The sequence below is a fragment of the Stigmatopora nigra genome, chromosome 1, assembly GCF_051989575.1.
Source record: "Stigmatopora nigra isolate UIUO_SnigA chromosome 1, RoL_Snig_1.1, whole genome shotgun sequence".
Classification (NCBI taxonomy): domain Eukaryota; kingdom Metazoa; phylum Chordata; class Actinopteri; order Syngnathiformes; family Syngnathidae; genus Stigmatopora; species Stigmatopora nigra.
The window spans coordinates 9,314,396-9,329,839 of NC_135508.1; the positions used below are offsets into that span (position 1 = coordinate 9,314,396).

At 38.8% G+C, this 15,444-nt stretch overlaps 1 protein-coding gene across 6 annotated transcripts in view; it reads right to left on the reverse strand.

The window, feature by feature from the left end:
• The window catches only part of LOC144195960 (metabotropic glutamate receptor 7-like), a 99,679-nt gene that overhangs the window by 74,674 nt on the left and 9,561 nt on the right, over positions 1-15,444 (reverse strand). Inside the window, exons 2-3 of one of the 6 annotated variants that reach the window (XM_077715911.1) lie at positions 4,606-4,683; positions 3,779-4,515 (exon numbers count right to left, since the gene is read on the reverse strand). The exons of 1 other annotated variant lie outside the window; for it this stretch is intronic. In XM_077715911.1, coding sequence (XP_077572037.1) covers positions 3,779-4,270 — 492 coding nt within the window. In that variant the 5' untranslated portion in view covers positions 4,271-4,515; positions 4,606-4,683. Of the gene's footprint in view, positions 1-3,778; positions 5,102-15,444 lie in introns of those variants that run through there. 4 more of the 6 variants (XM_077715902.1, XM_077715893.1, XM_077715883.1 and 1 more) reach the window with 4 other exon arrangements.

Genomic DNA, 15,444 nt, shown 5'->3' on the forward strand with positions numbered 1-15,444 from the left:
AAAATAACCTGTAGCGAGCGCTTGGAAGATTCATTGTATTTAGTGCACATTGTTTGCAATAGTCTGATGAGTGTTTATTCTCACAGTTTACTTAATTCGACTAAAAAGTAACTAACTGGGTGAAGCCTATAAACATTGCACTCTTTGTTGAACTTTTCAAAGTCTTCCACTAGTTCGTTTGCATATGGGCGTGATCGATTGAAAATATGACATGGTTAATCGCTGAAATCGATCAAATTATTTTTTTTCGATATCCCATCTCGATCTTTAAATTGCCCAGCCCTTTTTCACATGTTAATACCATCGGAAGAACGATTGATATCGACAGTAGTTTTGTGGGTCATGTACATACAATACTGCCCCACGGTGGCCATGCAACTCCCACCAGAAGGATGGCAATACTAACTGGATGCATACATTTTGTATTGGGTACTGGGTATGTTAACATATTATTACTTTATGTTTAACAAAGTGCAAAAATACAGTGCTATTTTTCTTATTAAAAATGTAAAGTGTGTCAAAAATGGTTTTGGGAGAGGCGCAAACTGATATACTGTAATTGTAATTATAACATAAGTGTTTGAAGATACGAGTGTATTCACAGAAAGAAATAATCTTGTATTATGAGATAGTTGATGTAGAATTTTAGAGCGAATGTTGCACATTTACTGCGAACTTGAGTAGAAGTGATTAATAATGATGGCCCATGATGCGAAAATTATCACATTAAAAACTAAATTTTATGTATAGAATAAAAAAAGCATATGTTTACGAAAGTACTTCATACCACAGTTGTTTTGAGTATCAGCCCATGTTGCTTCTACAATTAGGCTACTTGTTAATTAGGAATATAGCCGTAATCATTCAGGATATTAAAATGTAGTTATCTAATATCTATCAAAACCTTTTTTGGCAGGTTTACACTATGCGCTTATTTGAAACTTAAAATCCAAAGTTCATAAAGGGTTGATTTTCTGAATTAATTTGAGGTTATTTTTTTTGCGAAAGATTAAAATAGTAATTAATTTGTAGGTATTTTTGCTTACATTTAATATAAACATATTGACCAATAATTCAAAACTTGTTTTAACCTCTCTGTCTTTTGGTATTATTGTCTCTTTATATAACTATAGAAGGAAAAAAAATCTATGTTGAGAGTATATAATATTCATAGAATAATTTAAAATATATATATATTTTTTTTATTATTTTTTTTCTACAATAAAATTGTGTTCCAAAAATCCCATTTTGATCATTATAAAATATGTTGTAAGCCTGATGACAAATTTCATGTGTGAGCATTTCACAAAAATGTTACACTCTCAAAGCGGCTTCTAAGATCAAATACTTCTACTGCACATGTTGCTGGTTTTGCTCATTAGCACCTCAACATCTTTATACATAAATCTGTTAAATATCTGTCATATTATCAACTACATATCGAGCGTTCTGCTCTGGCACCTTGTTTCGTTTGTCAGTGTAGGAAATAACATTCATCCGTTTTGCCTAAACATAGAGCTGAAATTAACTCAGCAGGGATTATTCAACCCTAAAGAAGACAAGCGGAACCGAAAATGAATGGAAAGGTTTGGTATTCCTTATTATTAAGTGGCTACCATTCAGCCTCCTTGAAATTTTACCTTGTAGTTGACGTGTTTTATTCTTTTTTCTTACAATACCTCACAAACTACGCAGTAGAGGAAAAAAATACCTACTAATCTAAAAATGTGTATTTTTAATGCAATGTTTTAGTAGTTTTATAGATGGTAAGTCTCTAGTTAGCTATAGTGGACTTTCTTTGTTAAAACAACCACACACAAAAAATATCAGTGTTCCCGGTATAAGGTCCATGATAACACATTTATCTTCCAAAATAACGGACATATAGCCAGTAACCTACAACAATAGCAAAATGTGAAAATACTCCATTAGGTGTGAAAGTCACAAATGTATTAAAAAATATTTTCATAGACAGTTACGTTCTTTTTCAGTTTTCTATTTTTGTTTGCAGCATTTGAACATTTCCAAGCATTGTGATTTCTATGAAAATGTGAAGGAGTGGAATATCACCTAAGACAACTTATTTTTGAAAACTTTTTTTTTCTTCTTCCCACTGCAGAAGTGTGAATCTTAATTAGAGAATTTTGGCATCTGCAGAAAGTCATTATCTAGCAGAGAGTAGATTTTGGAGCTGTTCCCAACTACAGCATTGTTCGGCATTGGTGGAGGTCAGTGCACTGCTGAGCGTCATTATTCTATAATAAGCATCTACTGTATGTCTCTTCTCTATCGCCACTATAGATATTCCCTTCAGGATTCTGCCCTGCTCAGGAGGGGTCCGCCTGTCAGGGGCCATTTATCAGAACCTTGAGTAGGGACTGCCTCCATCAGGAGCCGTTCTTTCAGAACCACACTGAACAAGCAACACTCATAATATTGTAAACCTTGGGTGTTTAAACTTTATCACCAATGGCCCAAAAACATATGTTATATGTAGCATCCTGCGATGAAAGTCGAGTTGACTTGTTGGTTCAGAAACACAATGCAACCTGCATGTAAACAAATAGCGGCAAACTGTGACCAGCATGCAGTCAAACGCCTGAAACTAACTGAGTGTGCCCTGTTATGTTATGTTGACAAACTTGACAGCGGTCATTGCTGTCTCAGACTCTGACATGACCATCATCATTTAATTAATTGGATGTGTGAAGTCACAAAAATTGTGACAAAGTTCGAGTACATCACTGACACTGGCTGACAGATACTGGTTCCAAAGGTGAATACATGCTACACTGTGTTTTTTTAATTTGTGACTTTAAAATCATGTTCCGTTTCCTATTTTCATCTTAAATAAATATATCATGAATTTTTATATTCAACTCACCATAGCTGATCAGTTAGAATAGCCGTTCAGACTTTAATATGAGAGTAATATTATTTTGAAAGCTTTAACACCGTGTTTTCTTCACTACATTTTTTGAACACCACAAGAAACCTCGACTTATTCTTACAAGAATTTTCTATTATGATTATACTGGAGAGCAGTTAACTCATCAAACCTATCAGACATTTTGATTGATTCCATTAATTATTGTTAAGTGTCCCTTAAAAGGCACAATATAAATCTCAATTACTTTAATGGCCCAATTAAAGAGAGCGCAAACAATACTAAAATATTTTGGCAACTATCAATTATTTTCAGACGTTTAATTCACAATTATTTAACAATTGACAAACAATAATGTTCTTCCAAGAGATTTCACAAGATACAATTATTTATCCATTAATATCGGCTATTTAATTTGTACATGTTGCCTCTAGTGTTCAGTCTTTGTCACTACACTCAGGTGAACTGGAGCCTGTTGACCAAGCCAATAAAACATGATACTAAAACTCAAACACTGAAACAATTGATTCAGGAGAACTTTAGCTGGTTGAATAGTCAGAGTATTTGACACATTTTATCTTAAATGTATGTAATTTAATTACTTGCACCTTGTGTTCCTTGATCCAATCAGGTATTATTTGAATGTGGTTGTTTTTTTTAAATGTTTTTCTGTTTTGTTCTGATTTTTGTTTGTTTGTTTGTTTGTTTGGGGGGTGGGGGGGTATTGCCCTTTAGCTCTGGGCCACCAGGTAGTCTAGATACGCCCCTGATTCGAAACTAGCGTGTACTCTAGTGTACCCCCATTTATTTTTCCCTTATGCAAAATGTGTACGCTGGCTCAGTAAAGATGACGAAAGGTTGTTTTGAGGCAAAGAAACAAGGTTTACTTGCCTGGAAGAGTCGTAAGATGTTGGCAACCATGATGGATACCGAACTCGCCGAGGCTCCGATGACTCCCACCACTTTTTCGGGTTTGACGAAGACCGGTGACTCTCCGTTGGTGCACCTCACATCCGAGGTGTCCTTCGTGATGAGAGCCTGGACGAAAGTTAGAGACTGTTCCAGCGCGTAGGTATCCCTCGAACAAGTGTCCAACAGCCGTGCGCCAAGCGTAATGTTGGGCAAGAGTTGCTCATCCTGGTTGATTTGGTCCAGAGCGTACATCATGGCTTCAAGCCGCTGGATGCCGTTCTCCCTCTTCAGATCTCCACAAGACGCTCCGTCCAGCCCTCTGGCGTGGACGGGGAAAAGTCCACCGAGGGTCAAGTGGCCCTCGGTGCGGATCGAATGCGGTGCGTAGATCTCCTGAGCCAGCGTAGTCCGCATGAGGCAAAACAACCTCCACAGCAAGCCCAGTTCGGCCAACAGGAAAGGACGAGCCATGCTTAACTTCGATGAAATCAAATTGTACTCCAAAAATAAGAATAAGATTTAAAAAAAATACTTAATCGAGATGTTAGAATGAAGCGATGGACGAAGTTTTCTCAAGGCGAATGCATCGTCACTCGTCACCGCGGAGGAGATTCAACAAGCTGGGCTAGACTGAAAGCGAGACGCGGTCCGTGAAGGAGGCTCGTTTCGCCCATCGCCTCCTCGCTGCCAGCTTGTTGAATGGCGAATCCTTTTCTCTGGAAACAAAAATCAATTGAAAACGGGACTCCGACCACCTTCAATTACGCGTAAATCTCCCTCTATCTTTATCCAAATGTGGTCAATACGTGAAGCTGAGCTCCGGCAGAAGTCGGTGACATTCTTGTTGTGGAGCAACTCCGCGGAGGTGCATCATTTCCTTCCTCCTGGCCCAGACAGAGGAGGAGGGAGGAGGAGGAGGAGGAGGATGGTGTGAAGAAGAAGAAGAAGAATGAAAAAAGACGTGTGAGCCCGATTCGTCGGGAAAAGAAAAATGCAGCTAATTAAAGCTTTCTTCTGTCGCTGCAACCCGTCGCGAATGAGTCACAGCCAGGAAGGCAAGCAGGCACAGTTTACAGCCCCCCCGTCGTCCTTTTTTTTTTCTCCCACGTTGGACGTCACCGGGGGTGCCTGTGAGCATCTCATAAAGCGAGTATAGCCTGTCACTTCATTATTTGTTTTTTTGTTTTTTTTTAAAGAAGTAAGCAAACAAGACGATGAGCTAAATAATTGCTTCTCAGAGATCGTGCTCATCTTGGTGTGGAATGTCTCTCCACTTGTCCTCCCTTTTTGATTGCCAGCAAGAGCACGAAAGCACGGAAAGTTCATTTGATGGTGACACGCAGCTTAGACCCCCTCACAGTTTTGTATTCATTAGTGTATACCTTTAAAAAAGGGAAGGGTGGGGGGCGTTTGGAGTGGGTCCAGACTGGTCTCCTAGGCAACGCATTTTTCACAAAACAGCCCTGATTCATCCTTCAATCACACAAACACACAAATACGTGAAAGAATTAAGCACACCTTCAGCAGGAACAAGATGCACTCACCAAATATCATGCCTTCACACACCTACAAAAAAAAAACTGCACAGATGGTGCTTTTACAAACCTGACCGATTTCCCAGCAATTTCATGTGTGGGCATTAGTCAGAGAATTTCTTGGCAGATATATTGCATTCTAAAAAAGTAAGAGTATTATTCAAAGTAGTCAGCACATCCAATACCTTTATAGGTAGGATTTACTGAAGCAGCATTTTACATTATTTACAAAGCCAAAAAATAAACCTAATGTATGCATTCAAACGAAAATGTGACCACATGTTAGAGTGATTATTATAATTTACTTAAAAAAGTCGGTAAATGTGAAATTAGCCGAGATATTAGGAAAATATGATGTGCATATTCTGTTATGAATGCCAAGTGTATGCAGCTTTACCTTCTTTCATCCAAGGAATTGTTATTCTTCTCATTATACAGTTTGTCTCTGGATGTGATAGATGAACAAAGATATGCAAGAGGCTCAAATATGTTACTTTAAAATAGATCATTTATACCACAGCTTGAAGAAGGCTAGTCGTAACAAGCTCTAGAGCCATCTTACATAATTGCCTAATATCTTGTTAAGTGGGCTACCATGAAGTTGTTTCAGTGTTTTTTTTTTTTGTAGATGTCTGAAAATTGAGTTACTTTATTTGTAAAAATAAATAAATACAACTGCTGCCAACTCTTCTGTATCGACCAAGTCATGCAAAACAGGGCAAACATAATGTTGCTTTGAACTACTTTCAAATACAGACGCGTCTTTCTGTGCTTGCCAGCTCTTTTCCTGTGACTATTTGTTCAGATTTTTTTTTAAGAATCAATCTGCCTATTTTGAGAATGAATGGAGTAATTTTCAGTTTGCAATGTATTCAGGTTCAGAATACTTTCAATGACAGGCATTGACTCAATACCACGGAAGCGGACATGCTAGCCACTACTCCACTGTCACAAAATATTGTCCCGTGGGCCTCAGTTGGCCCCTAGACTGCAAGTTTGTCCTATATGAATGGAATAAAAAACATTTATGGGGGGCGAAAAAAATCACTATCAGTGCATGAAAGGATTAAAACGCCATCTGGATGTGATGGTTCATTCTGTTAGTGTACATGGAATGGTGTTGATCCCAGTGCAGCCACACGGAAACAACAATTTGTGTGTGACAAAACGCGGAGATCCGGACAAAACAATCCAACCACAAGAGGTGAAAAAGAGGTTCATAAGCTCCAACTCTGGGCAGTTAGGCCAACAAAAGACAGATGTAGATCATAAGGGCACAGGCTTACCAAAACTAAGTCCCGGGGCGAGAGCAAAAGGTCTTGAGCCAAAGATCAGAGAGAAGACTGTACTAACAATGGAAGAAAAAACTGAAGGGGGAACCAGACTATTTGATCGGATGATAGTCAGCCGTTCGTTGGCTTTTTATTATTAGAATGTTTATTCCCACTAAGTGCCTTTCCTGTGATTCTTCAGTAACACTCAAAAGCTTTAAAACACGTTTGAACAAAAAAATATCCACACATTCATAATAATTATTAAACCTTTTCTATTTATTTTGTGAAAAATACAATTAAATTGCCACCCTTTGTGCTGCAATTGTAAAACATACGCACAGAAAACCTTTTATAAGATAAGTAAACTTTCTTAATCAGTTTGCTTGTCAAAAGAAAAATAAAGATGACCAAGGAACCTATTTAAAAAAAAAAAAGTTAGTCCTATTCTTTTCTGTTCAATTAAAAGATTAGGAATGGCAATGTTGCACTAATTGAAACTCACACATGTCCCATTGACATTACAAGCTTGGATGGTCACATTTCTAATTAATTAAGTTGAATAGAGACTAATTCAATCTTAATCCCGTCATGCAGTGTATTTATCTCCATTAGCTTTCTGAATATCTTACAACAGGCAAATCATGTAAGTATGCTAACACAGAGTATGCTAATTTGGGTTTTGGGTGCTCACTGAGCCTGGTTTCATGACATACACAGGAAGAAAGTGTGGGAAGAAGAGTCGTGAGAGGCGAAGGAGGCAGATGGCCTCCTCTTATGCGAGCACACTGAGACAGGCAGGCCAGTGGAAAGCAGCAAGCTTCTCCACGAGTGACAGCCAGAGAACCCCGAGTCGCCATACACAGGACTAATTCCACTGCTCGGACTCTCCTCTATAAGAGCCTGACTTGCACTTCCACTGTCAAGGAAAAGGTTACTTTTGAAAAATGGGTGCCTCACCATGATTTAATTCACTGACTAACCTCGGGAAGAGGGCCCTTCCCCCAGGGGAGACTCTGTGATTTAGAGCAAGATTACACCTTGGATTGGATCTTCTCTTTCTATTTTTTTCACTCTTACCAAGACACGGTGTTGTGAGTGCACACCACATGCACCCACTCAAACAAATTCTATTTCAGTTTCATCGTGTAATGAATTACCAAGGAAACAGGCAGAAGGAGAGACGGTGCATTCCTCAAATCTAATATAGTCAGTAAAAGAAAACGGGGGGAAAAAAGATGGTTTCCATATGCCACAGGTGTTCAACAGCTCAATACTTCCACCACTAGATAAAATACACTTTCCTATGAGAGTCCAAGGCTTTTGTTTCAAGCATTCAATAATATGTCTGCTCAACACAGCCTTCTTCCAGTCAATTGCAAAGCTGCTACAAACAGAACAACCAGCAAGGAAACAATAAAAAGTCAACCTTCAGGACAAGAAGCAAGCAATACGCTTTTCCTTTTAGGCTGATGTCGCCACAATGGGTCTGTCTGTCAAATTAATTAACCTGGAAACCTGTTTAATTCCCAGACTCAAATGAAAAGGGGCCCTGGAATCCACAAGAACAAAATAACTCCAGAGAAGAAGGTAATTGCATGTCGAGTTGATTTGTTTGAAAGCATACAAACCGCCACCCTGTTTGGAGTCACGCGTCTAATGTGTAGTGTGAGGTGAGGTGTTAATGTTAGATCAATGCAGGGGCAATGTTACATTAGCAACATGAAGGTCAGCTAGTTGCAGAACCCCTGCGTTTCATTGCCCACCATCTGGGCTGAAACAATAAAATAAATTAGGCTATATTTTCATTCATCTCTGCCAGCAAGTTTTGTGGCTATGTAAGGGGGAAAAAAAGCAAAGTACAAAAAAAAAAGTAATTTCACAGGCCCATGCATTGCTTACCTCCCGAGTTGCTCATTCTTAAGACCAAGCAGGTCCATAGAAGACAGAGCAATGGACTTTCCATTCAGTTAATTATGATCCTAATCCATCTGTCATACCTGCTCCACTCTAATTATGTCTCTATAATATCCATTAAATCGCTGAAATACAGAAAAGACACACAAAGAGACGCAATAATGTGCAAGTGGCCAGTGGCATACAAACTAAAGACATTGCAGACATTTAAATTCACAAGTGCTTTGCCCCACTCTCACTCTACAGGGTTCTGCTATTTACCAGAAGCAGAAGGAAGATCTATTTCTGCTGAATCTTTATTGCCCATATACCCCATTCTGAACCAGAAGGCACTAACTTACCCAAAAACCAATCTCGCTCCTTTCAGTCTGAAGCAGAATGTTAATTTTGTTTGTTCAATTTACAAGGTGGTAATGATGTCTTTTAAGTTTAGCACCGGTGTCTACTGACCAATCCTAAAAGGCCAATGCGGTTCTTGGCTTTTGTTGAGTATGATCCAGCACAGATAGTTTAACGCAGGGTTGCTCAACTTCAGTTCTCGAGGGCTCTTGTCCAGTTTGCTTTTCATGTCTCCCTCCGACAACACACCTGAATCAAACAATCAGCATGATGATGATGAGTTGATATTTTCATTCAAGTGTCATTGAGGAGGGAAATATGGAAAACAAATAGGGGCCCTCAATGTGCACCCCTGGATTAAGCAATGACGTTCTTGCTAAACAAGCAACCATTGACTGCAATCAACTGGTTACACTTGTAAGGTACCAGATTTGTGAAAAAGTCTTATCTTGATTGGTTGGAATGAAATCCTGCACCCACTGTGTCCATTTGTGGACTCGTTTGGAGACCGCTGACCTGACATTAGCGTCTTAAATCTGGACTATCAATAAACGTAGCCAACTCAATTTGTCACTTTATGGGATTCTTTTCACACAGCCAATGTAATGAAGAAGGTCAGATATATTGACGATTCTCTGCTCGCCGATTGTGAATTCAGTGTGTTGGTAAAAGGTTGTGAACTGCTGGTGTTTTGCGTGACAAGATTCTGAGATTAAACAGCCATGTGGTCTTTGAAATCCAGTGACTAAGAACAGAAAAACCTGGAATGTTTCCCCACTGATGTGACATCACCCTCACTGGTAATAATTAGCTGTAATACATGTAGCACAATGGGACAAAAGGGTGCTGACCTCCCACCCACACAGTCGGGAAATCTTGCAGAAGGCCTATTAGCGGCTGACGAAGACTTCTATTTGATGGCCAAAGTCACGCTCCATTGAGCTAATGCAGTAAATGGAAACAGCTGTTTTTGTTAGCCACAAAGTCTTAGCAGTCACAAATTTGATAGTCATCGCAAACGTCTTTCACACTTATGGTTGTTAATTTGTCGGCTCTCTGAGGAAAGTCTTAACACTAAATTGTGTTGGCCTAAGTCTTATCTATGGTCTTTGTGAATGACTCATAACAATGCCACTTGATGCATGCTTGTGTTTGTATTTGTGTTTGGATGAGTGGAGATAGTCTCTAACAAGGTGTTATCAGGAAATCCAGTGAACATGTTTCAGTGTCCAGCAGCGTAATCATCACTTGGCTTGCACAAGCCACGTTTGCAACAAACTAAAAAAATGGCTACATTTTGGAAATTGGGAATCTTTTAGTCAACTGAATTCGCCTGGAAATAACTACGCTCGGGTTTGGTCAATGAAAATGAAGACAACTTTTCCAAATATGTGTATTGCCACAATTATTTCATAATTTTAAACAAGCTTGTTTCTTCCGTCATTAAAATCAATACTTTTAAACTCTGTTTTAGGTTTACCTGACATAGACTAGTGGTTAAAACATTGGCCTCACAGGTCTTACCTATGTCTCTGCATGAACAGGCAATACTAATGCTATATCAACTGTGTTTAAACCTGTTAAAACATTCTAGGAGGGCGGCAGAAAAATAACACCTCTGTACCCTGGCTGGTGAAGCCGCACAGACTGACACTAATTCTGTGCCTATCCTTCAATGAAAATATCAGTGTAAAAAGCTTGTTCCACTATGTGACTATGTGGCGTAGAGGCAGTAGCATAGCCAGTAAGACTAATAACCCTGAAAATTCAGACCCTTCAAACTTATTTGGGTCAGCACTCCATAGAAGCAGTCGAGTTGGGAAGTAGGAAACAGCAATGAAACTGGACCATCCACCAGACACAAAATGGTGTCTGCAAGTGCTGGAAAAGTTGTATTTATCTTTCTGCATTTATTTATTTATTTTTTAGCTAAGCTGCATTATTACTCTTTGGTGCTCTATATAGGTTGACTTATTATAGTAGTACACAAAAGGGACCACAACATCTGAAAGTACACTTAAACCAACTCAAGTGAAACTTTCCAATCGTCAGATTGGGATGAATGTCCAGAATGAGTATCAATTCTCAAGAAATATTGCAACCAAAAAGATAAAACTCCTCAAAAGTGATGTATACTGTGGTCCGAGCCACCCGATGTGGAATTCTTTTCAGAGTTTTGGCTAGCATAAAAACAGGCTATTTTTCAACTGCGGAATGGTTACCTATCTGAGCAATTTACTTTACCAACACACCCACTGTTCATTGAATAATTTTCATATTGCTGGACATCCAGGAGATTAGCTCTTTGCACAAATTGTTGAAATATTTCATATGTTGGCCAAAATTCTGATTTGGCTGGATTATTTTCATTCATTCAATTGGGTTTTTCCTGGTTTACAAGATGGCATCTGCAGCTCATTTCAACATACTATTATGCACAATGCCACACATATTCTAATAGTTGCCATTGCAAACATCTGAATTAATAACGTACTCTGCTCTGTGCTTTGCTGGCGCTCAATCCATCATGGGAATAAATCTCTCAGTCTCATTAGGAGGAAATTAACAAATCACCACACATAGCTATCACACGAGGCGGAACAATAAATCACATCATCATGAATAGAGACCCCCCTTTGGTTCCTTCTCCAACTCCACGGCAACTTCTTTGGCTTGAGGCTGTATAAAATTATAAGAGACCCAAGTGAAAGCGTGCCCTGTTTTGACCATCCAAGCCTGAGGACACTGCAGTGTGACAGTAATCCCATGGGTTTATCTGTCCGGGGAGCTCAATGCTTCACGGTCTCCGACGATCCGTTCTGTCTATCTGTTTCCCTCTGGACTCCTAATGGCCCAGTGGTCTCACAGGAGCCCTGTCGAGTCCACGGGTCAGTGGAACTGCCTGTTCCCTAGGGCACATCCAACACAGGCACACTGGGTGCCTTTTTTGGGCCAGCACAGCTGATCCTTTGAATACAGAATGAGGGACAAGGTGGGAAAATGAATCAATTCATACCCAACTCCATCCTGGCCTTCAATTGTCATGGTCTGTTTGAAATACAATGAAGAATTGATCGCGGACGTCATGGTCAGGTCAGTGATCTTATTTCCAAGTGACATCTCGTGTACTAGAAGTGTGGCTCGGAATGTGGCCGGAGTTGTGCTATGTTTAAACCAATTGGAAGGAGCAACCACTGTGTATTGTAGTAACACTGAGTGGAAGTGAGTGTTGTCAACACAAAGCACAGCAAAATGCAGTCGAATGAGATGTCTTGTGCTTTCTCAGGGATTGAATAAAGCTCAGCTCATTTGCCACATATCACATTTTGGCAACACGTCCTCTTATTTCAAATGCTGAGCCAGTAATGGGCATTTTATATCCTTCCCACACCTTTCAGCTCGCATTAAGATTCCAGATGTCAAGATGCCATTTCCTTCCCCTTTTCAATTTTTTTTTGCTCTTCCATTGTTGATCAAATCTGAAACTTTAAGGTGATAGGCGAAAGACATTGTCATGAAAGGTGTTTACATTCTCAGTTTTCCCAAAGACTCAAAATTTTAAAACAAGAAAGTAAAACTGTACTGCAAGTTGTAAAAACTATATATCCTAGAAAAGTGTTGCTCCGGCAATTACATGCTAAACTTGATTTTGGAGTATTCTACTAAAAGAAATCACAGGTAAGAAAATTAAAATCAGTTCTATAATCATCAAAATGCACTTAATACATTTAAAATTGGGGACCTTCCTTTGGCACCACCACTAAGGACCTCTCATTGACCATATTTTGCCATCCAAGTGAACATAGCCTCTAGCTATATATATATATATACACACACATACTGGGCTCCAATCCATGAATTATTGTCCCTGAATGAAGTTGTTGGCATAACCCAAGTTGAACTTGATTTGCATGAAAATTGATGAATAGCTAATGTGCACGAATCACTTAGGAGTCTGTACACACCTGTCATAGTGACTTGAAATACCTTAAAACCAAAGTAATTTTATATATATATATTATATATCATATGTATATGATATATAATACATATGTATAATATATCATACACACATACATACACCTTTGAGTTTCAGTTCATTATATTGTTAGTATTCCTAACCATCTCCTCTGCAAAATATGCAGTACATATCAACAACTACAGAGTATAATGTGTTCAATATACGGACAGCAACATTGGCCAACATTCAATGGAACACTGCGCAGGCAGGAATGATATTATAATATCCAATAATAAGAGAGCCTGGAGCTGTATAAGCTCATTTATTTTTATGTATTGTTGGCTTCACCTTAAAGTTGAACTTAATTTGCATGAAAGTCTGCGATTAGACTGCAGGTCTGTGACCTCGGGGAAAATTAATCAATTCAAACCGATGCAGCGCCTATCACACAAGTGAGTGAATTTACCAATAATAGCAGAAAAAAAGAATGAAGATAACCACAGTTTATAGCCAGGAGAACAGATCAAATGAGCCAGACTCTTTTACTTCTGGAGTTGGTGGCCAAAGCAGTAAAACATCAACCATTAGACAGCCTCGGAAGGTCATCAGTGACTGAATAATGGAACAATCCATTCTTTCGTTTTCCTCTCAGGTGCTAGCACAAGCAGCTTAGACTGTACAAATACTTCAGTGGTAGGAAAGTCATTGTCAAATTTCAATTTTATTAATGGACATATGTCAATAAGGAAGATGGGAGTACATTTTATCATATTATGTCAACTCAAGCTCTGCATTTTAGATGCACTATGTGACAATCCTTTACATTACAATATTAAATATTTTGCCATCACAAAGGAGATAGTTCACTTTTTCAGATTTGTTAAAATATGTCACTTTTCCCTGACAGAAAAACAAGAGTAAAAAGATCAATGTAAAAATAAACAGATATTTGATCCCATTTTCCTTCATTCATTTCAAATTGAATGAATGAATGAGGTCTTCATTTGTTCATACATAAACTGCACTGACGCATGTTTATTTACACAAACATCCAGATCTTTAGATTGTAAAAAATCCATAAATTACTTGCACTGGACGATTAAAGTTTAAATATGTGGAACAAAGTAGTGGTTTATAGTACAAAAGTACATGAAGCTGCTTTAAAAAGAACTTCTGGACCTTAAATTTGACCATGTTGCTTTTTCATGGGCCACTCAGAGGATGATGCAGTATTTTTCTTTCCTCTTAGAGAGGTCTGAAGTAGTATCTGCTCTGACGTTCAATTGAAAGCTGTCAGGAGAAGCAGGGGCCATCACAGTCAAACATTATGACTCATGTAAGTCTTGACAGCCTCTTTACATAATTTTAATTAGAGTAATTCATAATGCCTGCACATATATTACACCCTCAACGACCACCTAAGTAATAGTATTGATTGACACTCTGCCGGTGTTTTCATATAATTCCAAAACTGATGTTGGTATTGAATGTTAATTTCAAGCATTGTTTCTTAATCAAAATGGAGCTCAGCTCTCAGTGCAGCACGGATAGATTTTTCTGCTCCACTTACAAGAATCAATATTTTTCCAGAATGTCCGAGATGTGGGAATAAGCAAGCTGACGCTCCATACATAATCGCATCAAAATGACTGTTGCAGGAAAAATGATATTAGTGCCACTTTTCTTCACGAGACCCCTATACAATAACTAGCACCCTATCAAACAGCAGTTATAAATCATGGCGCCACTCTGAAGCACAGACAGGAATGAAAGGCATGCGTTCCTTTTAAGTGAGAGCTTACAGTCGAACCTCAGGCACTCCAGTCCATAAATCACAGCATTAATTATTAACCCAAATCTGTTTTAATGTGCCAAAAGAACCCCCGCCACTGGAAGCAAGCTAATGCAACTAGCAGGAAACGAGGAGATAAAATGACCCGGATGCCCTTTATGTTACGTCGCTGCTGAAGAGTGCAGGAAAGCATCAAAGATGATGCCATGCAGGGAACCACTCATGGTCATCAGTAGCCATATTAGTGGTTGAATAATAAACATTTCCATTCATTTTAAACTGGAAATGTTTCCAGATTGGATGGAGCTTTGTGGTTTGTGATGCAAGCCATGTCACAAAAGAAACACTCAAATAACAGTACAGCCACAATATCACATGTTTACCCTTGGACCGATAAACTTTTAAGAATTGTGTCAGCGTCCACTCTGTGTCATTTGAAAGCACAACCAACAAACCTAGAGAAAACAACAATGAAAATCGCCATGTAGCTGTGCTGTTGTGATTACATCATGATCACAGACTTGAGACCAAGTAAACAGAAAGTCATTCCCCTTAGCGTCAGTCATTCCAATGCAGCCTGTGATTTATTTACTTATGTGGAAGTATTCATGTATACAGGGTTTGAGGAAAAATACTAAACTTCCAGTTGGTAAGGGGGAATCCAAGTAAAATAATATCTTTTACCCCAGGGATTATAAAATCCTGACACATGAAAAGGCACACATCCAAGCAGATGGATTACATCTATATTGTACATCAAATTGGAAAATATCCCTCGGCTTCAGGAGAACGGCATGACTCAACATGGGAATTATTCCTTTGCCTGTGCT